This window comes from the organism of the source record quoted next, unplaced genomic scaffold (genome assembly GCF_019419815.1).
Source record: "Pyrus x bretschneideri cultivar Hongxiangsu unplaced genomic scaffold, Pyrus_bretschneideri_v1 Contig5, whole genome shotgun sequence".
NCBI lineage: Eukaryota > Viridiplantae > Streptophyta > Magnoliopsida > Rosales > Rosaceae > Pyrus > Pyrus x bretschneideri.
Window position 1 is genome coordinate 2,393,122 of NW_025999787.1, and position 23,776 is coordinate 2,416,897.

Consider the following 23,776-nt stretch of genomic DNA (forward strand, 5'->3'; position numbering starts at 1 on the left):
CCCCCTCCTCCCCATCTTCATCGTCTTCCCCCACCTGCAAACCCCAAAAAAAGAAAAAAGAAAAAAAAAATTTGAAAACCCATCAACCCCACCTTGCGGAAGAAGAAGAAGGAGAAGGAGGAAGAAGAAGAAGAAGAAGAGGAAAAAAAAAGGAGAAGGAGGAAGGGCGCGCGCGCGGAAGAAGAAGAAGGAAAAGGAGAAGGAGAAGGAGGAAGAAGAGGAAGAAAAAGAAGGAGAAGGAGAAGGAGAAGGAGGAAGGGCGCGCGCGGAAGAAGAAGAAGGAAAAGGAGAAGGAGAAGGAGGAAGAAGAGGAAGAAAAGGAGGAGGAAAAAAAAAAATTTGAAAACCCACCAACCCCCCCTGCGGAAGAAGAAGGAGAAGGAGAAGGAGAAGGAGAAGGAGAAGAGGAAAAAAAGGAGAAGGAGGAAGAAAAAAAAAATTTGAAAACCATCAACCCCAATAATTGAGGTTGTTTTTTGTACTTTACCCAAAAAAAAATCAACCATCAATCACATGGTGATTTATTTGAATACTAAGAAAGAATCAATTATCAATTGTCACATCATGTATTTTACAAAATAGAAATGATAACGAGACTCTCTATGGACTCCCACCACCTCACAGTTTAATAGGATGAATGTGCGAGAGATAAAGACATCATTTTTATAGTGAGAGGATAAAAAGATAAATAACAATCCGACGGATAAAATTGAGATAAGAAAATCTCATCCAATGGTTGCAAAGAGTTGAAATCTTATATGGACCAAAAATAGATGATCATGACATAATCCAATAATGGAGCCATGTCGTAGGCATGACATAATCCAATAATATGGCTATTCTAGTTACAATTTTTGTGAAATAAATAAATAAATAAATAAATATTTGGTATCAGAATTTGAATTTTTTTTTTATCAAAATGTTCACAAAAATATTTTACAACAAAGTAATGTTAATCTAATTAAAAAAAAGAAGTTAACATAAACAAAAAATTTGCAACTAATCAAATGATCAAACAAAATCGTAAAAAACCTCAAATTTAAGGAATTCTATTATAAGGACTTTCCCATTGGAAGCAATATTCTTTTAGGAACACAAAAAATTCATTTAAGTCCCTAATTGATAGTTTGAATAAAAAATCAACCATTAATCGCATGGTGATTGGATTCCTTATTAGGAAATTAAGAAAAAATCAACTATAACAGTCATATCATATGTTTTACAAAATATGATTTGGCAATATAATTTTTTTAATATATTGAAAGAAACTATGGTACGACATTTATACATTCACCACTATATAGTGCTTAAGTAAATACCTATTTAAATACTACAACCACCTAAGAATTGAATGGCCCAACTACTTAAAAAAAAAAAAATGTAATGCTAGAGAAACTATCTTTTTAAATTCTTTAATAATGAAGTCTTACTTTATTGTTACTTCATGTAATTTATAAAATATGGTTTAAAAAGATGATTTTCTCTTAAAAATTAAAGAATCCATATCTATGTTTTAATGCTACCAATGACAACTACTACATTAGCACGAGATCAAATCTTCTGCACCCAAAATGATTTTTGTGTTGACACTTAGTACTACAGTCTAGTGGTATTTGTAAGTGAGAGGTCTTAGGTTTAATTCTCACCAAAGGCGAATTTGAATTACCTTATTGTTAGCCCATTATAAAACTTAATCCACTCACTCATCCCTTTAGTGTACATAATATCGTTTGTTTAAAAAAATGATTTTTATGTTAGCGCGTTAATTATAAAATGGATGCCTATATTACTTAAGCGTTGATTAACATTGCTTATTTCTTATTAATGACACATCATTTGGTTTAAAATTTTGGGCTCCTCAACATTACTTCTTATTTTTACGTACTTGCACACAAAAACACAACAACCCAAAAGTTTAAATTACAACTTAATTAATGCTTTACATTTATTTGGTTTACCTACACAACAAGCCTACATTTATTTGGTTCGCAATATGGTTAGGAGTCCAAGTCTTTCAATTTGGACGGATGTCGGGACTCCCTCACTAATGGATGCTTCCGATTAGAAACAAATCATATGACTTATGAATTTGACTGAAATAATTACATATATTTTTTATCAAAAAAAATATATATATATATATTGATGCAGGACAGAACCAAGGGTATCGAGGAGAGGGGAATAGATAACCTAAGATTCGCTCAACCCTAAGTTCCTATGTCATTAAAATACATAGCCTTATTATTCCAATGCATTATAGTGGTCTTCAAATTGTTTTCTTCAAGGTCTACCTCCCACATCGTGTGTGTGTGTGTGTGTGTATTCAATACAATTACCCTGTTGACAGTCGGATTATATTAAATATATGTAAACATTGTAACTAATCCTATTAATTATTGGCAATTAAAATAATCAACTTTTGTCTTCAAAGTCAAATAAAATTACTGCTGGTAAGAAAACCATTTGCAACATACGCAATTTACAGCACTAAATCTAACACCAATATGAACAGGAACATTTGCAAATTCCTTCTTGTTCCTTGATCATCTTAACATAATTTAGTACCTAGTTAAATATTCCCGTACTGAATAGCATAGCATATACCCAAAAAATACACGGTATTTGTGCTAAGTTTACATATCTTCCATGTTGTGATCATTATCGTTGTCTCCTTCATAATATTCGTCGTCACGCTGAATGTGTTTGTCTTGAGTGTGCTCTGGGAGAATAATTCATAAAATTAAGAAGTGTCATTAGCCAAATGCAAATCAACATATTTTTAGTCCTAATGAGTACAGTGCATCCATGTTGGTGCATAAGGATTCAAGGAATTTTACTCACGATCCAGACGTTCATCAGGGTTCTGCTCATCTTCATCAAAGTCGGGAATATAGAAATCAGGTGGAACCTGCAACAGGCAACACATTGATTCAAGTCAACTTATGCTATATACTTGGATATGGGTGTCTGCGCATGTGTTCGGTCCTACAATGATTGCATTGATCGACCTAAGTATGTAAAAACCATTTCGAGAAGTCTCATCAGTTACTAGCCATTTCAACTATTATGTCAATGCGGAAAATGTATCGTTGAATCGTGATAAATGGTATTAGAATCAGCCTATACCATCATGCGGACTCAGGGACACTGCCTGCCATCTAAAAGTCTGATTTATGAATAGGATGTTAGAGATTTGACTATCGGCCCTAATGGAGACCTATTTGGTGTGAAAGTGCACACCGAGTCTCATACCAGTTGTGTTGGATCAATCTGGGTCATCTGGGAAACTCATTGGAATCACTTTTCTTTGAGTATCCTACTAATCTGTAGAGCAAGTCTCAGGGCATGACAACTTACATCATGAATGCAATCTCAGTATGATATTCTGGCCATTTTCTAATCTAGAGATGGTAAAAACAATGACAAATTAATAGACCTAGCAGACCTCCCTGATTCGTGGATCTGTCACTCAAGCCTGGACAATCCTATATGTTCTAGAAAGCATGTTAGATTTATTTCGTTCTTCATGGTACTTGTAACGAGCGAACCACATTATATAAGAGCATAATTCTATCAAGATGTCACGATTAATAATTTGCACGCAGTAAAGTAAGAGGAATGGTATAAAAGTCTGACATATTATGTTGCTATACTGTTAATCTAAACAAGAAAAAAGGTGAATTCCTATTTATTTTATGTGTTAAATGGTAGATACCTGCATTGGCAGCTACTCGATTGCTTACCTCTTGCATCTGTACGCTAGGAGCATGTTGGATGCAACGCAGATTTTCCAAGACTTGTATTTTAATCGTGCTGAGATACGATTTACTATTTAGGTTCTCCTGCTTACCCAAAAGAAAGAAACAGACTTAGGCATTTTAGAAGAATCACTGAAAATTGAAAAACTAGTAATGATGAATTTGAAGCATTTTAATATCCACCTACTACAGACTACCAACATCAGTTGTGGCAATCAAATTGGTTAAAAAACAAAATTAAAAAAAAAATCCAACTTTCTGAATAATGTAAAGGCAAAATATAAACTTTAATTAATGCCATACTATATGCCCACTTGGAATCCTCAACGAGCAGTCTGGAGAAAAATACTTGATATACTCGTTATCTGGGATCTCTGCAAATAAGATATTCATATTCAGAGTAAAACCATGCTGGAACGGACTCCCACATGCATAGAAAAGTGACCGCTCAAACTATTAATCTGAACTAAAAAGATTTAAGAACGCAAAGATTTAAGAACACTCAAATGATAAGTGGGGTTGCAGACGCAACAATAACAGCCATGTATACACCTTACACAAGACAATTAAAAATCTAGCAATGGCAGCCAGGAAAAAATAAATCAGAACCCGAGTCTGAGACCAACAAGAAGATGCAGGTCATTGCTAACCAACAAATAGAAATGCACGCAGATATGAGAAACTTCCATGCCATGCCCATTGCTAATTACCCAAACTAATGCAACATATTAATCAAACACCTCGAACAATTAAACAACTAATTATAGGAATTTACTTGCGAGCAATCATGCATGCAGGCCACTGCTGGTTAGCGAGAAGATATGCTCACAGGAATCAGCATGGCATAGGTCATTCAACCCTCCAATGCCATGACAGTTAGAAAAGACAAGTCACATACAAAGCTGCACATCAACCCAACACAGCCAAAATTATCACACATGATCTTAAATAAGAAAACTGAAATATAAAACATGGACACAACAAAAACTATCACTGAATCATAAAATGTATTGATTTATTCTAGCACAATCCTTATCAAAATCAAGATAAGCACTGTGAATGCATTCTGAAAAAACCTTCTTGGAAGCAAATGAAAAAAGATAAGAAAGAGGATAAACAAGTCTCAGCAATTCTCCATGGAGACGAATCTCAAGATATCATTACAGTTTCAAATTAGATATCAAAAGTTTTCTTAAATCTCAGAGTGAGGATTTTGTCAGTATTACGGGTATAAGAGTGCTTTCAAAAGTTATTTGGTATCCTTCCCAGGTGTGTATGAATACATCAACAGAAACATTAGAAATTTTACAAACTTAAAGAATGTAACTATAAAATAATCATTGTCAATTACGATACCTCCTTCCTGCAACCCCAAAAAAGGAGGGAAGAAAAAGATATATCTTTCAAAGTCTATATAAAACACATTGAATGATAAGATCTTCAGCATTCCTTTGTCAAACCAAGATCATATCAGCATGGTTATCCTCCCTAGACTGGACCTTTTTCTCCTTATTACCTCATTTTAATAAAGTTCCTGTTTCCACTACACACAGTTTAAAATGAAGAGTTATTTGATAAAAGTACCATTGGGAAGTTCTGAATCAAGAAGAACCCCAGTTTCAACAGTCCAACACCGAGCAACATTCTCTTTCGTGTATCCCCCACCTCCTGTAACCTGCAGACAGAAAACATTCTCCGTACACTAGATATACGACATTGATGAAAGGCAGCCAAGGTTCAATCGGTTAAAGAGCAAACCAGTAAGGGTATATTGAATTTCTTCACAAACTTAACACATTCAGCATGACCTGTAAGAAGCAAATGTCATGACAGAGTAAACTTTACCATAACATATAAGCAACCACCAAAAGCACCAGCTAGCTTGAGACCATTAATAATCAATCAAATAAAAAAAAGGATGATGTGCTTTAAAGACAATACAGAAGAGGAGAAAAAAGTGCTTCAATTACAATAAGATATGCACCATCAATGGAGAGATTGAAGCAGCCCAAACGGTCTCCAGCAAGAGAATCTGCTCCACACTGGAGAACTATCGCGCCTGGTAGATATGTCTCAACAACCTTGGAAATAATCTACAAAATTTAAATTTACAAGTAAGGTTTTACACTTAACAACATGAAGCCAAAACCAAAGGTAAGAATCTGGCTTTTAATTGAACCTACAGTATTGAAAAGTCTACTGAAGCTAGCGTCATCAATTCCATCTTTTAGTGGGACATTGATGGCATAAAACTTGCCTTCTCTTTCTCCTACTTCCTGCAAAACAAATGCTATTAATAAATACCATTACAATTTCAACTTACTGAAGACTAGCAAAGGGACATACAACATTTCCAGGTTTTATAACATAAAAATTTCATGCCAGATTGTCAAATAAATGAAGGCAAGACCAAACAAAAACATTGTCCAGAGCAGCAAGCATGTCAACTAGTTATTATTATGCATCTCACATATTCACATGCCTTTGTGTGTGCACAAATGTTTGTTCCTTGTGTGTGTGTATCTTTCAATTTCGTGCTTGCAGCTGATCACATAAGTAATTCCCTGTGTTAACTGAGAAAGGAACACCGCAACAAATTAACTCATGCATTCTAATTGATTAACAATTTTCACCATGGAAAATACTATAAAAATTAAACAAAATGGTTTGAAAGGTTACCTTAACATCACCTGTTCCTGGGAAAAACAAATCCCCAAACTTATGAAAGCTAACAGTCATCACCCTGTAAATAAAAAGTCACCTGATTCAATTCGTGTTCAACAAAATTACAAAACCTACATTAAAAACCCTGGTAACTGAACAAATACTTGTAAAAAATTCACTATTGGAGGGAAAATTCTAGTCAAATTAACTTCTAAATTTGTCTGGAATCATAGGATTGGTAACAAGACGAAAATATATAGCTATATTGAATACAATTCCTGGTGAGTAAATGACATATAGGTAACCATAAAAAAGGAAAACATCAGAAACTGAGTAAGAAACTGTATAAATCATGGTGTATGCATTAGTTAGTTAACATTGGTAATGTCTAAATTGCTAGAATGATAGAATCACATATTTCTGAACAGAGAACTAGTTAAGCTATACAACAATTCAATAATTCATTACTAGACCAAATTTCTAAATACCATATCCATAAAATAGTATGTTAAAACTTTAATTCTATTCATCTATAAGTTTATTACATACATGAATGCAAAGTTATCTTCTCAAGCAACAATTCCAACTCTTATGATCAACACCCTTTTGAACACAACCAAATATTTAGCAAGTTGAAAATATTTACAAATAGCATCATCATTTTGCTTATATCAAACACAACCAAAATGTTCATAAACGCCTGAGCTAATTTTGCTAACAGTAAGGTAAGTTTCATTTATTTACATATAATTCAATAATCCTATTCCTTAACCAAATTTATTATAAGAACAGCTATGTACCTATCAGTAAAATAGAAAGCTTCTTCTACACCATCACCATGATGCACATCTATGTCAATATACAATACTCGGGCATGATGTTTTAGAAGCTCCAAGATCCCCAAGACCAAGTCATTGATATAACAAAATCCGGATGCCTCACACTTTTTGGCATGGTGTAGTCCACCAGCCCAATTGATAGCAATATCACAAAGTTTATTGTTCAACCTACGTGCAGCATCTGCAAGAAAAGTTCAATCAACAGATAGGGTAGAATAGTTGCAACCCAGACTTCCGACGTCAGATAACTAGAATTACCTATTGTTCCCCCAGCATAAATTTGACAAAATTCAAATAAGTTATCAAATACAGGGCAATCTTCTCCAAGATTATCTGGCATAAAGATAAACAAAAAGAATCAGTAAACCACATGAGCACATTGGAAAGAGATTGCAGGGACTGCAGTAAACCAAGTCAGAGGTTTGAACTACTCATGCAGAAAGCTAAAGAGTGGTACTCAAAGAGAAGAGCAAGTGAAATTTTATGTTGTTTTTTGTTCGTCCTCAAAAACAGAAAAAACTAAGAAAACTCTGACAACCATTTGCAATAGCGACTCCAAGAACCTAATTGTGGCAGTCAATGCTACTTTCTTTCTAACAATTAAAATTTCTTGAAATTAAACTGATTAACATTGACCATTAATTAACACCAAACAAAAAAAATTTTCTTAATATTCTGGTTCACATTAAATGAGTTACAACATTTACTAACAGAAAAAGTAACCACTAAGCTCTAAGGGTGTGTTTGTGCCCCTGACTATCTTAGACTAGACTAGCTTCAGGAGCTAAGCTAGACTGGCTTGGCTTGGACTAAGCAAGATAAGATTAGTGAAGTATTTGGTTCAGTGCCAGACTAGGCTATAGACCGATTTTGGGGCCCAAATTAATTTTTTTTATCATTTTCAATTCACATTTGTTGCTTTAAAAATGAAAATCTAAAAACTTAAAAACTAAATAAATAAAGAACCTCACATCCAGTGCAATACCACCATCTCTATCCTCTCTCCTCCAAAATTGGCGAAACTCGGATGGGAATTTGACAATTTGTTCTGAAATAGTTGATCATCGTCCTCAATCTTCATATGGGAATTGCTTTTTTGGCCATCCCACCGACCCACTCACCCATCAGAAATAGGACAGAGTTGTCAAGCTACCAAGGCAGAGCTTCAACAAGAGCTTTGAACTTTTTGATTGGAATTTCTTGACGGTGTCCAATGATGAAAAGGGGTGGGAAGTGACTAATCCTGATGGAATTTTTTGTCTGAATTTCTTGACGGATTCATCACGAACTTTTTTATCGGAATTTTTGGTGCAGCAGTGTCTCAATCAGGGTGGGGCAGGGAATGACAACGTCGAACTGACGAGCATACGACGCGGTGAAATTGCAGACAGGGAAGGGATATGGGTTTTGGTAGTCCAAGCTAATCCTCCACTTCCACACAGGACTGTGTAAGACCAGTTAAGGAGGTCTGGAGTCGGAGTGATCCCAAGCTAAGCTCATTAATTGTTAATCCTTACCTCACCACACATGGGACAGTAGTTCTACTTAAGCTAGTCCTAGTTAAGGAGGTGCAACAAACACACCCTAAAAGTTTTAAAATGATGCAGAACTTAATATTGTAGTTCAATGACTTGTTAAAAAGTAAAACTTAGCATGCCAGAAAAAAGAAATACAGTCAAAGAACACCTATTAATCTTGACTCTAACCACTTCTACTCAGCCATGCCTATCAAGAAGTTCCGAAAAATCCCTACCTTAGCTAGTTGACCATGATTTCTTTCTTTTAGTATCCTGTAAGTGAAGTGAACACCACTTTCTCGTGATAAATTTTTCTACTACACCTATGCCAGCACATCTTAACCAACTGTTGTATGTTCAGGCTCATAACAAAGAACAACCAATGCACTATATAAAAGCACAAATTAACAATATACACACAGCAATGCCACAAACAGTCATACATCTTGCCATTTCATTCGAGAACAAGTGCTGGGTGTCGGGCGTAATCCTGTGCAGAAACTCAACATAGTCAGCTGAATGGAATTGCGCAAGCTCCACCGGATACGCCTTATGCGGCCGCTGGGGAACACCAGAATAAACAACACAAAGATTAATGCTTGAAGTCAACACTTGCACACCCAATGACACAAAAAATTGAACAAACTTACAAGTATTGGATACTTACATAAATTTCCATCTTTTTGTGGAGATCATAGGAGAGGACGAGATGATGGGTCATACATAGCCGGTGCGGTTTCATGGGGTGGTTCGGCCCAAAGTAGACGCTACCCACATCCCCTGCAGATACCCATTGTTGTTATCAAACTAAATTTCTCAAATTTTTCACAATCCTAGAAAACCCAAAAGGGATTAAGAGAGAGAGAGATTTGTGGGAGTAAGGGATTAGGATAGGAGGGAGGAGAGAGAGTGTGTACCGTCGTAAAAATAGGCGATTTTATCCTTTGAAGGCATTTTTTCTGCAGAAACCGGATGAGGAAGCGCCGGGCAGAGGTAGCTAGTGAGGTTGCGCCTTGGCCAGAGCTTGAAGGAAGAAAAGGGGGGAGAAGGTGAAAATGCTCTTTTTTTATTCTAGTACTGGATAACTACCCGGTTTAGGAATTTTTTTCCTGGCTTATATTTTTTATTTAGTTAAATACGAATAACTGTAGTCAGTAATATGATTTAAATCATATTATTGCTAGTCTATTACGAGGTTAAGTCATTCGCCCCCTCGCCAACTACAATCTAATTGTATTCATTTTCACTTGCAAGTGAGAAGTTTCGATATTTACACTTAATTTCCCCAATCTTTTAAGCATTCAAATACCTACCCAGTGTTTTAAAAATTAGATGCTCATTGGATCATCGACGTAAACCGATGAGTAACTACCATTAATTGATGATGCTATTATATTAAGTGACGGGCTAGACAAACACTTAAGTTTATTTTCACTAACAAGTCATTTATACAGTTTTAAATTCACAACCTCTGAGCGAAGTTAAACTTTAAATTTGTTTAGCTTAAAAGGAGTGAAAATTTACCATGATAATTATTTAGGTCATTACTTCACATTGATGGTCTAATACATGTTCAATTTTTGAATGATACGTAACTATTGAAATATTTTAAAATGTTTGGACCAATTTAGAATTACTCCAAATATTTGAGAGTAATGGTCGCACTTAAAAAATTCTGGAATCTTCTCTCCGTGTGAGAGACCTTCCCTCTCCTTGAGGGCGATTCTCACCCTTTCGTGTGAGAGTGGTTCTCAATCGTGTTCAAGTTCGTTGCCACCGATCCTAACTGTTGTCGGGATTGGTGGGTGTTCTTTTGTTTTTGCCTTTGTCTCCCTCTCTTCTCCCCTTCACTGCTTTTTCCCCTGGTTCCTGGTTCGATTTACCCTTTTCTCATCCCATTGGTGTATCTCATCTTCCTTCCTCTAATTTCTAATCTTTAGTCAAATTTCGCTGCATTTTGCGGCTTGTCGAGTCGGTGAGTTCTGATATGGTGCCTCCAATGGGTCGGGTGTTCCAAACACCATCACCTTCTCTTTGCTGTCTGCCTTGGATGGTAGTGTTACTCGTGGATTTCCACGCGCTTCTTTCACTTTGTTGTAGGTTCTTTGTTATCTGTGGTCGTGCTTGAACTGAAGATTGGAATTGGTTGATGGGATTGCTAAGGCGAGGTTCTGTTGGGGGATGGGATTTGTGCGGATCAACATGCACTATTGTTGCTGCGATGGTTGCAGCGAACCCTCGGTTGTTTTTAGTTTTCTGTTTTCTTGGGTCCCAACGTTTGGTTGGGCTTTTCTGGTTTGTTTGGAAGCTCCCATTTTGCTTTGTGTACAGGTATTGGACCTTTATTGTAAGTTTATTTTGTTTGAAATAAATGTTTCACCATGTTTTGGCACGATGTTTTTATCAAAAACATGCTAATAAAACTTGAGAAGATAATTCACTCAATTCACTTGAAAAATTGACTCAAAATTATATATATATATATATATATATATATATATATATATTGACTTGATCATCTAGGACCTAGAAAACAAAGGTTACTTGATCATCCATATCATTGTGGGAGCATGATTTTCCAAAGCCAAAGTAAGGTGGGTAGGGACACGAATACCTCATAATTCCGATCATGGATTGAATAGTTTTCGTCACAAAGATGCACATATGGACTAGTGATACAATCATCATTCTGTTCGGAGAGAAGTTTGTCAACTTCGTTGAGATTGACCATGTTTGTCTCAAGATACATAAACCTAATTGGGTATGGAATCAGTCATTTTTTCTATGTTCTTGGAGTTCCTACAATATATGGATTGGAGTGCACCAAAAGTAATTACACTTTTAAGAAAATGCAATATCTACTCCTAAATATCTTCTAGAATTCTTACGGTTTAATAAGGATTCTATATCGTAAAAGACTCCATCTCGACTGGTCTAAGTACATCATTCTAGAATTTATCTCTGTAAATGATAAAAGTTCACTTGGTCTCTTGTCTACTACTTAACTCTCATATAAAAGTTGGGATGTGCTATCCACACACCTTTTTTACTTCATACACACCTTCTTAATTTGCGGCTATCGGATCGATTGAATTAAAGAAGATCAAATGACAGAAATTAATAATTGGTATGTGAGAAGTAAAAATGAGTGTGTGAATAGCACACCCCTAAAAGTTAACGGGTTAAATAGGGACAGGTGTCAAAAGTAGACGGAAGTTGCAGGCTGGGCAGAGGTAATCCGGGGACAGCAGATCTGAGCTTATTTTTATATATATTTTATATCAAATTCACTTGTCTTTTCTTAGTTAGTTCCTTATATTTTTGAGTTATTTACTTTGTTTTTGTGTTTTATAGGATTTGTCAAGTAAAGAAAAGAAAAATAACACAAGTGGAATTTTAAGTAACAAATTCGTTAAAACTGCCTGTGCAGGTCAGCTGACTTTGGAAGCAAGTTTCGGACAGCTCAGAATGAATTAGAGAATGAGCCTTATATGCTTGGAAAGCTACGGATGTCTATTTTCTGGAGCATTTCGCGGATTATTAATCTCATTTTTCTAGAAGAAGTTATGACCGTTTTAACACTAAAAGGTTCCCAGGAGGCTGAGCAGTTTGTAACTGACAAGAAAGCATTGAAAGCAATAAATCCAATAAATCTAGTAGCCAAAACTGATGCAATCAAGAACAAACTAGATGACACCTATTCAAATATCAGAGGAAATGGAATTAAAGATGAGGATTAAGAGGAAGTAATTGACATAAAGGCTACCCAAGGAGTTAGAATTGTTTTACATTTCCTCTCACTTATTGTCATCACTAAATGACTATTAGTGGGTGAGTTAAAGAGAAGAAAATGATGCAGTAAGAATTGGTTTTAAAGTAGCATTGGGGAAGGAAGGAAAGAAGAGGCCTCAGTCGATTTCTTTCAGTTCTATTTTCTCAAACTCATGTCTATTTTTGTTTTAACTTAATGATTGTGTAACTAAATTTTTAGTAGTTAGGGGCTGTTTTGAAGCCCCGAATATGATTGCAAGTTTGTTATGACATTTCGTTTGAATTACTTTTATGAATGGATGAAAATTGTTTCACTACTTGTCTCATTGACGAATTCTTTATATGTTTTCTACGGATGCATACTTAGTAAGCATATTTAGGATTCTAATGCTATGAATATGTGTGTGTCTGCCCTTATCGAATGAGGACCTACATATGTTCTAAAGTAGTACTTGTTAATTGCGATTAACATGTGAACCAATTTCTAGGATAAGTAAGACAACACTAGTACTTACGATGCCTTGTGATGACTCAAACTCTTTTCGTTCTTAATGATTTCTACTTGTTAAATCTATGAACACACCATTCTAGATTGAATGTGAGGGACTAAGTTAAGTTGAAAACGTCATTCTCTTAACATACCACATAAAAAAAAGTAATAGGTTGAGTTCTAACATTGAGCCAACTTGAGCATCTTCATCCGGAAATAGAAGGAATTTGAATGAAACATAACATTTTTGCATGATTATTTGGTGGTGGATAGCAATTCCCCTAACTCGTTTTCTTAGCTTGTGAACTACAATTTATTTTTATTATTTAAAATCTGTTTCTGTTCCGTTTTTGTTCGATTTAATTTAAATAGCAAATCAACTCCAAAAATCCCAAAAATTTGTGTGAGTGTAGCTCTGTGTGTCTAGTATTTTTGTATGACTTTAGATAAGTGTAAGTTGGTCTAATAATTATTTTTCGGCGGCTGTTCAGTAGGGACAACAACCCAGTTTTTGTGATATTTTAGGTAGTTAGATAAAACAATCTTCTGCAGAAAAGACTCGTATTTTCATATGCTACAATTGACAAATCTTAATGTTAATAAGGAAAATCAATAGGACATGACATGAGTGTGCTACTTTGTGGTGTGCTTTTAATCCTATCAGAGTCCATTATAACCGAAGAGGAGTATTCCCCACCCCAATCGGACTAGAAGTTTCCGTATCATTTTCCACTTCCTCCATCTTTTTATCGCTCGCAGTTTCGCCAGCTTTCCGAAACCTGATTGGTCTCCACCTCCAGTCACTTCCAATTTCGCGTAAGATTTCCTCCACCCAATCTCCAATTTCCGATTCAAATATTCCAACACCCACAAATCTCGTCTGCTTAAACACTTAGATGTAGGGTTAGGTTTTGTTGCCTTTGAATTCCATTGCTAATTATTTTGTTTTGATTAATCGTTATCTTTGATATTTGATCGCTATGTTTATGTTTATTGACCCGATTACGTATTGCCCATTTAGGATTTCCATTTTTTTTTGTTGGAGGGGTGAATTTTTTAAATGATTTCATTGATTCAGTCATGATGTGGGTTTTCAATCATGGATTCAATGTTTCATGAAGATTGGGTTTAGGGCAAATGATTGATACTGTCTGTTGATAATTTGACCGTTGAGAAAGATTTATGTTTTAGGGTTTGGAATTGAGGGGGAAGTGCAGTTTGTAGAATTTCAGTGTGCAGGCTACTGCTTTTATGCTTTTATGATTTATGTATAGGGAAAGGGGCTAAAATCTTCAGTTTTAATTTGGGTTTGGCGGCGCGTAATTGGGTAAGAGATGGGATAAGATAGTGTAATTGAAATTGTGAACGCCTCAGGCATAGAACCTGAAATTTCATAAATGATCAATTCAGTTTTCCAGTATGTGGGCTGACGGGGATTTATTAGCTTCCTTGGTATGATCCCTGCTGGCGTGGTATTGTTTTTGACATTAGAGCCTTGTTTTGCTGAGATGTTCTATGTTGAACTATTGTTACTGAGTTCTATTGGGGGTAGTGGTTACAGTTCCACTTGGTCGTCTTATATAATAGAGTCCAGGTTGTTTGTGGTTGTAACTCATTTGAAGTGATCGTATGGTAGACAAGTATTGTTGTCACCAATGCGTGTATATAAGTTCTGGTTGTTAGTCTGCAGAATCATTTTTTAGTTAAACCTCCAACATTAGAAGAAGCTAACTGCTGGTTTTCGGCAGATTTCGTTTGTTGATTAAGTCCGATTATGACCATAATTACCAAATTTGGTAAACTGCCCCTAAACCTTTTTTCTTTTCAATGGACTATGGAAGGATTAGTGTCTGGTCTAATGGGCGTCCAGAAATTGAGGCCCTGTGCTACCCTTATCAGGTTTATGGTGCTTATTCACGGGATATTTGGGTGGTGCATTTTTGTTGGAACCTCTACCTATAGAACAATGAGGTTTTTCTGCTTTTGGAGAAATATAGTTTTTGGATTTACTTTCATAGAACGACCTTTTAATAATGTCTGTAATACAGGATGTCAGAACCACCCTTCCGACCACGCGAGAAGCTCTATGAGAAGCAAAAGATGTTCCAAAGCATCCACAAGCACACATACCTGAAGGGACCGTATGATAAGATTACCTCTGTTGCCATTCCAGCTGCTTTAGCTGCTACTTCATTGTTCCTTATTGTGAGTTTCTAATTACTTCACTTCTTCTAAGACTTTGTAAGCCTTTTATATTGAAAAAAAAAAAAAAAACGTTTTTTCCCTTGTTTCTGTTGCAATCTAATTGCGATGTTCGATGGCGTTTTCTCCAGGCACGAGGGATCTACAACTTGTCACATGGGATTGGAAAGAAGGAAGATGCAGCATAGGAATCCCAGTCTCTGGTAGTGTTGAATGTTTTTGGTTTGTGTCCTCAAATAATTGCTTAGTAGCAGGTTCTCTACTTCTTTTGAAATTTCTGTTGATGGGGTTTCCTGATTGATAAAGTACCGCACTCGTTTCGTGTTTGAAATTTCTGTTAATGGGGTTTTCTGTTTGATAAACTTCCTTCATGGCTAATCCTTCTTGAACCTTCCAACCTGCACTAAAATTTGTTATTTAACATCAATTTCTTCTTTCGAACATACCTATCAGTGAATCTGAAGACTTATCTAATCGAATTCAATTCTTGATACCAGACGAGAGTATTGACTTTTATAATGTGACTCAACCAAAACGGAAGAGTCAATTGTAATGATTGTCCATCTTGAAGGTTCTAAAAGACGTTAGCCGCTAGTCGGGCGGTCAACTGGGATCTAGCGCCTAGGCGATTAGGCGGGGTGTAGCGGACTAGATGGATTTAATTAAATTTATTATATAACATATAATTAAGTGCTTACTTACACTAAAAAATAAAAACTATACTTGTATCGAGAATTTAGGAAAGTTAAAATGTAAAATTTAAGTCATGTTGCCATCACACAAATGCAACAAAAAAAATAAGAAAAACCAAAAACTAAATTTGAAAATTCACTAATTAAGCAGGTTATTCAGAAAAACTTTAAACTTAATTAAAAAAGTTAAAAATGATGGAACCGCTTAGCCCGTCTAAGCCCTTACCCGATTTGTCTTCGCGTTTCCTAAATCGCATTGGTCCTCACTGTTTAGTGTCCAGGTGGCGTCTAGATTGATTTTTAGAACATTTTCGTTAAAGTGAACAGTACCATGAGTTTTTAGTTACAGTTACCTAAACCAATAAGGAAGACTAATTAAAAAGGCTTAAAAACTTTGAGTTTTAATGATAAAGACAAAATAAAGGGTAAAATGAATAGTAATATGATTAATTTTTTAGTGTAAAAATGTGATTTTTCATTAGAAGTGAACAGTACCATGAGCTTTTCGTTAAAATTCCCTAAACAATTTGAAGGATAAAATGCAATCAAATCTTCAACATCACGTGTCATTGTATGAGTTGAGACAATTGGAATCCAAAAAAATGATATGATGACAAAGTGGCAAAAGAAATTACAAAAGAAGTATCTGGATTTCCATATTTTTGAGTTGAGCCTAATCAGGAACATGAAAATTTCCCTGTTTATGGACAATTCTAATACTGTAACCATTATTATATCGTCATGAGCTATATATGTCGATCGTTTAGTTCAGACGAAGACGCTCCTCAGCAAGAAAGGAGTATATATCTTAACACTTAAGTCGGGTGATCATGGCGACTCAGAGCACCGCACCCGAGCTATCTGTCAGGTCAGATCCCTCTCTCTCAAACGAGAGACTTTTCAATGTAGTTTAGGATGATCAACCCGGTATACATTCTTTTGCTTAATTTGGATTTTAATCTTAGTACACTTTTAAACACTCTAATGCTTAAGCACGTTCAATCACAAAGACTTGTCACCAAAAGAGGCCTACAAAAAAAATGTATAAATTGAATTAATATCCCAATTAATCACCAATAACCCCAAAATAAAAAGCAAAAATAAAGATTAATTTTTACCACATTCACATCAGTATCATGAGTAAATACGAAATCTTCAACTTGAGTTGTAGAGTTTGAATTTGGTTCAATAAATTAAAATTAAAATTAGGTTAGGTAAATTAATAAGACACACACACACACACACACACACATATATATATATAAGCATACTTCGCATCTGACTCCACAACCGGTTTCGAGCACACATGAGAGCGTCCACCGTGCTTGAATGAAGTCGACTACTGGGCTGGTAATCCTACCACCAGTGTTAAATGCAGACTGAAGCTACTTTGTGTACAGAAATGGCCAGAATGTCTCGCACTATCTAATAGGATATTAAATCCCATTTGTCTTCCCCCACACAATAACCAGACGATATAAAGCAAAGCATATTAGAAGAGTTGACATTCATGCCATGCTAAACACATTGACAGGTTTGTCATCCAAATGATGTTGAGCGTACCGATACCAGAAACTCAAAGGAGAAAGACGAAGATTCAAGACAAACCATCATCATCACATAAAACAACATGGAAAATGGAGAAGAATGAAACATAATCTCGACTACATGCCTGGAGCTTGCTTAAAATGAAGGGCATACTAAGGATGCTTGGGAATTTCCAATTAGGGTTCGGTGACATTTCCATTCCCATTGGAGCTAACGGGCAGCTTCAGGTTTTTTCCATCAGAGTAGTTCACTTCAAACTCAGGAAATTTTACAGCTGACGTTGCAGGAACTATGATTTTATTTGCCACAGAATCTACACACAGAAACTAAGATTAAAATCCAAATTAAGCAAAAGAATGTATACCGGGTTGATCATCCTAAACTCAAAAATAAACTATGGATGCAAAAACACATTTAAAAAGTAACAAATTTTCACGGGATAATAGTAGTGCTTCCTTATCTTCCCACGATGCATCTTAAACTCTGACATATCAGCAAAATACCCCCTATTCAACTCATCTGCACTGCCCTAAAGTACACCAACAATGCATCAGTATTGATACATTGTTCCCCAAAAATTGAAAAAAAAAAAAAAAATAGAACGTGTTACAAAAACTTACCTTTCTGTACAGCTGCATTCTTTCCTGGCTGCAAAATCAAATGGGGTTTCCCCAATTTCCATTAAGAATGCTGGGTTTTGGCTAATTTTGAAAAAATAAATAAATAAACAAAAATTGCACATTTGAATTGGCGAGAATGAATTAAGAGATGGGGTACGTACCTTGTAAATGAAATTGCTCCACTTCATTGTATTTAAATTATTGAATTTTCACATGAACATGCTATGACAATATAGATGCTTTGAAAACATATCATCACTTTACATGTTTCTATAAAAGACGATGACGTCGAGGGTACCGGTATGTAGTCATTTATTTGTAAACAAACCACGACAGAAACACGAAAAAAAGGATAATCGAACAGCTAATTAATATGTAACGGAGCGAGATATAATCTAACAATTCGCTTCCGTTGTTCGAAATCACACACAACGCTATATGAGCCAGTAATCCCCTAGAACTAGAAATAGAAGCCATAGTTTTAGGCTTTAGTCACAGCGGTGCAACCATCAGCACATTCAACGAAGGCCTTTCCAGCATCTGGGTCTTCAATTTGGTGACTACACTACTCCAGCCTTCACCGCATTCACAGTATGATTCGCTTGGACCGAGTTTCTCTTGCTCCTTCACCATCACATCTCCACCGCTGGCGTCAAAAAAGAATTAGGCAGTAATTAGAATGTAATCAATATCAGTACTCCCACAACAAAATCAAGTTATACACGTATATGGTGGTGATGGCTGGCATACATGACGCAGGTGCAACTTTCACCACAATTGTAGTAAGCCTTGCCAGCATCAGGTCCGTCGGTCTTAGTGATAGCATATTTCCATCTTTCGCCGCACGAGCAAATTGCCTTGCTCCCTCCTCCAACTGGTGAAATTTTTCGTTGTGACAGGAACATGGGTGGAACACCACGTGTTTTTATATAAGTGGTGGAAAATTGTATGTTTTAAGTTATTACATGTTAGAACACATATTTCACCATTGGTATAGTAACACGTGATGTACTATTTTATATTCCAGTCACACTAAAAAATCTCTCCTCCAACTGCAACACTCCTGCAGTACATGCATGCAAATTGGCGCATGCCATCGATCACTAGTTTAGATACAAATCATTAATCCGTTTTGAAGCTGCTATTCTTTAGATAGAGACAACAACGATCCAAGTTCTCTATTCCAAATCATGTAGTAGTATTTTACTTGTTCATGTCTAATTTCAAATCTCAACCTTATTTATTCTTATCAAATAAGAAATTGTCACAACTTTTAGGTAACATACATATTAAGTTGGGATAAATAACTAGTAACTTTCAATTGTCTTCCAAATATTTAATGATGTTATGGTTATCAGTTTGTTAATCTAAGATTTGAAGAAGGTTAATTAGGCAGGTTCAAAATCCAATCCAGTCCACGTAAGCTACTTAAACTGATTGATGAAATAGTTCTTTTGTTTGGTTTTTATGCTACCAAATTACATTTCTTAAAAGACTAGTATATGCCTAACACTTTGTGTGTGTGAATATTTTAACTTTTGTTTTTAAAATAAAGAGAGAGGGCGAGAAAGAGAACGTGAGAGGTTTTTTTTTTTTTAATATTAGATATATGCTAAAATCACATGTAGGTTTAGAAAAATTACATTACTGGCCCTTTTTTTTTTTGTGATAGAAAACTAAATCGTCTTTTCACCCTCTTTTAGTTGACAAAAAAAATTCTATTAACATGTAATTTAGATAATTAGGAGCATTACTCCCAAACTTTAACTCTGGAATTCTCATCTCCAAACTAAAAGTTGGTAAGTATTGGTCATTGCACTTGTCATAACATACAACAATGGTCTTTTTAGGTAGGACCACGGAAACTTCCATTGTTTATTGCTCCTTTTATTTTGGATGAAATTTTAACGGTATTACCAAATAGGACCATTGCTCCACAATGCAACATATGCAAAGAGCCATACTCACAATTTTTTTTATTAAAGCTTAAAGCTTTGATTAGACATAAATTTAAGGGAAATAGACAAAAATGACCTATTTTCTTAATCTTGGACCAAAATAGGGTTTTTGGATATTCATAGACCATACACTAGACAAACATAACAATATGACAGAAATATGATTTTCTTAAAATTTACAATTATCAAATTGCCCTCCTAAATAAATGAATTACCCAGAAATTCTCATTCTCATTTCTCATTTTGTAAAGAGAAACAAACAGGAGAGAGAGAGAGAGAGAGAGAGAGAAACATCACCGACAAAAATGGGTTATTATGGGTGTATTCCTTCAGAGTCAAATTGAGGCAACCTCTCTCTCTCGATGGACAGAAGCCATGAGTTGGTACTTGCAATTGGCCGTGATGGCACACAACCACACCATTAAAGTTCAATTAAGACTCTCTCTCTCTCTCTCTCTCTCTCTCTCTCTATTCTATTATTTTTCTTAGCGCTTGTCTTATTGATGCAATGGGTCATTTTCTGGAATTCAAGTGTCACGGTTAAAATCGGAGGCGCTTGTCCTATAGATGCAATGGGTCATTTTTTTGGAATTCGAGTGTCATAGCAAAGATCAGAGCTTTCAATTTTTTAATTTGGGATTTTTGTTTTTATTGTGAGAAATTAGGGTTCTTGATGCAATATTTGGAGAGAATCTTCGAGCGCGAGAGCTTTGGAGCAATATGTGGTTAGTATTTTGCCTCCATTTTGGAAAATCAGGTTTTGGGAAAAATAGAACTCGATGCTGGTCACGACGGCGTCGCCATCGAGGTTGAAAATGAAGTTGTGGATGATACGTGCAACGTCAATTTTGTTGTGGACATGCATCGTGCAATTAATGGCATTGGGGGATATGTAAAGGCCTTTGGTTCTAGAAATTCCTTAAAGATCTGTAGTTTACAAATCTTTGACCTGATTTCATTAAAAATCATCTATTTCCAGTGACATGCATACGACATGCACATGATATGCTGACACACCCCAATCCCAATGTCTGTGGGACATCGGAATGGTCACGTGCTAGCCGACACCCGAGGGTGACGAAAGTCATTTATTGAAAATATGAGTACTAAAATATGAATAAGATAAAAGAAATTTAAATGTAATTAATATGCAAATGAGGAACGTGTTCAAAGCATACAACTAACTAGAACACTAAAAGGAATAATATAAAATTGAATGAATAAAAGAATGGGTCCTACACCAAGAGGACTCGAAGATGCCGATGCCAAAGTGCTTTGACGCTGGGATTGTACGCCTGGATTCTAAGTCCTGAGAGGGCGCAAAACAAACATGAGTGGACCAAGTTTATATATATATATATATAGATATATATATATATATATATATATAATACTGAAATAGTTATCAACATACTAACCCCCAAAGTTTAATGAAAACTAATAGCATAGTAAATGGTGGGTTTTCCGAAAACCATAGCATGCCATAAACATATCTTGTATATAGTGTGCTAACTAGTGGTATCAATATCAATATCTCCCATATGCACAGAACAGTGCCCTACACACGTCCACCCGAAGGCAATTTAAATATCTTCTTCCATATGCACAAAACAGTGCCTTACACATGCCTGCCCGAAGGTAATATAAGTAACATCACCCGTAGATAGAACAGTGACCACTAGATATGCACAAAAACATTTAACATAATCTTTCCAAACATAGGTACATATATCTCAAAAACATCTTCATAGTATATTGTCATCCATCATCTATACTATAAATAAGTGTGTAAAAACATGTTCTAACTAAATAGTATATTGTCATCCATCAGATATCCTACAAAGAACATGAGAAATATTCTAAGTAAGCATAATATCTCATAAAACATTTCATAAAAACGTAATCATTCAATCATGCTTTTCATGTATGCATTTTTACTATTAAAACATGCATTTGAGAAGGGGTTTACTCACAAATAATTCGCTGTTGAAAAGCCACACAAACTAACGAAGACGGAAACGCCATAAATAATTACCCCTAAGCACATAAAGAGTCCAATTAATAAAACTCTATTCAAATGATTGAATTTCAGAAAACGAAGGTAAAAAACGAGTCCATAACGTTGAAATTAGCCTAAGGGGATCCCGAACGAAAACCCAAAAAAAGTTAAAAAGTCAACATTGACCGTTGACCAGTTAAAGTCAATGTTGACTGTTGACCGAGCTTTATACACTGCCCAAAGGGGCTTGGTTTGTTTGGGTTTTGGGTGAGCTGACCCAACGGCCTGGTTTCGAAGAGGGAAAAGGACGCCGAAGCTTCCCCAGCTCCTGTCGATGACGAACTACTACCCTAGGGTCCGATTTAAGCATCAAAATGAAGAGTGAAACGAGGAGGAGAGGTTTGTTACCTTTGTTTCACCGAGCAAAGGCTGAAGGTGGTCGGATTTAGGCTCGCACACCCACGGTTCACCGAACCTGGGTTGGGTGGCCTCTGGGGTCTTGGAACTTCACGAAGATAATGGAAAGGGAGGGGAGGTTTCTCACGAGGGTGAGGGTGGTGGTGGTGTGTTGTCGGTGGTGTGGGTGTGGGTGTGTAAATGGGTGTGTGCATGGGTGTAAATTGGGGAGAGAGAGTCCGAGAAAGAGATAGAGCGTGGAAGAGTGAGAAAGAAGAGTGAGCTAAGAGAGTGAGAGATCTGAGAGAGCTTCGAGGGAAGGAGATCTAGAGGTAGAGAGAGTTTATGGGCTGCCACGTGGCAGCATGAAGGAGAAAGAAAATCTAGATGGAAGGTCCAAATTAGATTAGGATAGGGGACCAAATTGCAAGATTCTATAAACTTTTAAGGAAAAAGTAAAATTACATAATAATTTTGGGGAAGGGTTTTACAATCTACCATCTACCCCCTTAAAAGAAATTTCGTCCCCCAAATTTGAAATAACTTACTACACTGAAAACTCGAAAATGGAAAAAAAGAAAAAAATATATATATGTATACATACGTAACGAAGAGATCAAGTTAGAGCGGTTGCACAAAATGGAAAATGCTGCCCCGTCGCGATGGGTTGCAATGATTCCATCTTTCGTGCCTCAAAGCTCATACCTTATTCCCCCATCAACATAAAAGTAGAAACACATACTTTATACAGATATAAAGTCGAAAACATATAATGACGTAAGGTCAAAAATATGTACGTAAAATACGATAACTTCAAAATAGATATGTAATAATGTAGAGGTCAAAAACTTCGTATTGAAATTAACACTAAAATTAGAAATAACTCACCCAAACATTTGTAACGTCAAAAATACAATATATAACTATAATAAGGTAATTTAAAATATTCGTACTGAAAAATCAAAACAGAAAATGAAAGTGGGTCTCACCTAAGCATATGTAACGTCACGTACTATGAGAACATGTGTGTCTTTAGGGTCGAGCCCCAACAATAGCAAATCTGTAACAATTATCGTAGACGAGTCTTCCTGTCTACTTGCTTAACGAACCCAACGAATAAGTTATCGATACAACAGTCAGTCGCTCGCGATATCAACCACACATTTGTTGTCTCAATAAGCAAGCAGTAATTTCCCAAGGGTGCACAATTTTCCATATCGTAAATTTGATCCTCCGAACATAAGTTCACAAAACTCCTCTGTCAACCAATGTTGCCTGTAGAAACTCTCGTACCATGTCGCAAAAAGTGCTATATCCAAACC

The 23,776-nt window shown here is 35.8% G+C and overlaps 2 protein-coding genes across 4 annotated transcripts; one reads left to right on the forward strand and one right to left on the reverse strand.

Moving 5' to 3' along the window:
* Positions 1-2,417: 2,417 nt before the first annotated feature.
* LOC103954195 (histone deacetylase 9) lies at positions 2,418-9,857 on the reverse strand. Of its 2 annotated transcripts, none has more exons than XM_009365998.3 (14): positions 9,696-9,857; positions 9,446-9,558; positions 9,222-9,339; positions 7,520-7,594; positions 7,223-7,442; positions 6,438-6,501; positions 5,942-6,034; positions 5,743-5,851; positions 5,517-5,566; positions 5,343-5,433; positions 4,062-4,132; positions 3,744-3,842; positions 2,842-2,908; positions 2,418-2,719 (listed from the first exon to the last, which is right to left on the reverse strand). In XM_009365998.3, exons 1-14 carry the CDS (start codon positions 9,730-9,732, stop codon positions 2,634-2,636), a joined length of 1,293 nt encoding a protein of 430 aa, XP_009364273.2. In that variant the 5' UTR covers positions 9,733-9,857; the 3' UTR covers positions 2,418-2,633. The 2 variants fall into 2 exon arrangements, with proteins under 2 accessions (XP_009364273.2, XP_048425384.1); XM_048569427.1 differs by having other exon boundaries at positions 3,744-3,845.
* Positions 9,858-13,697: 3,840 nt separating this feature from the next.
* On the forward strand, positions 13,698-15,619 carry LOC103932135. 2 transcript variants are annotated; one of them, XM_009341682.3, is made up of 3 exons: positions 13,698-13,855; positions 15,088-15,244; positions 15,373-15,619. In XM_009341682.3, exons 2-3 carry the CDS (start codon positions 15,089-15,091, stop codon positions 15,427-15,429), a joined length of 213 nt encoding a protein of 70 aa, XP_009339957.1. In that variant the 5' UTR covers positions 13,698-13,855; position 15,088; the 3' UTR covers positions 15,430-15,619. The 2 variants fall into 2 exon arrangements, with proteins under 2 accessions (XP_009339957.1, XP_018499234.2); XM_018643718.2 differs by lacking the exon at positions 13,698-13,855 and adding an exon at positions 14,345-15,010.
* Positions 15,620-23,776: the final 8,157 nt, after the last annotated feature.

Bases quoted from the DNA above. Each gene is read 5' to 3' on its own strand.
- LOC103954195 (XM_048569427.1), bottom strand. From the start codon at position 9,732: ATGCCTTCAAAGGATAAAATCGCCTATTTTTACGACG. The intron at 6,035-6,437 runs GTAACCTTTCAA...TTTGTTTTGCAG, and splicing joins CAGGAACAGGTGATGTTAAG to GAAGTAGGAGAAAGAGAAGG. The intron at 4,133-5,342 runs GTACTTTTATCA...TCTTATTTGCAG, and splicing joins TGATTCAGAACTTCCCAATG to AGATCCCAGATAACGAGTAT.
- LOC103932135 (XM_018643718.2), top strand. From the start codon at position 14,814: ATGACCATAATTACCAAATTTGGTAAACTGCCCCTAAACCTTTTTTCT. The intron at 15,011-15,087 runs GTTTTTCTGCTT...TCTGTAATACAG, and splicing joins TCTACCTATAGAACAATGAG to GATGTCAGAACCACCCTTCC. The intron at 15,245-15,372 runs GTGAGTTTCTAA...CGTTTTCTCCAG, and splicing joins CTACTTCATTGTTCCTTATT to GCACGAGGGATCTACAACTT.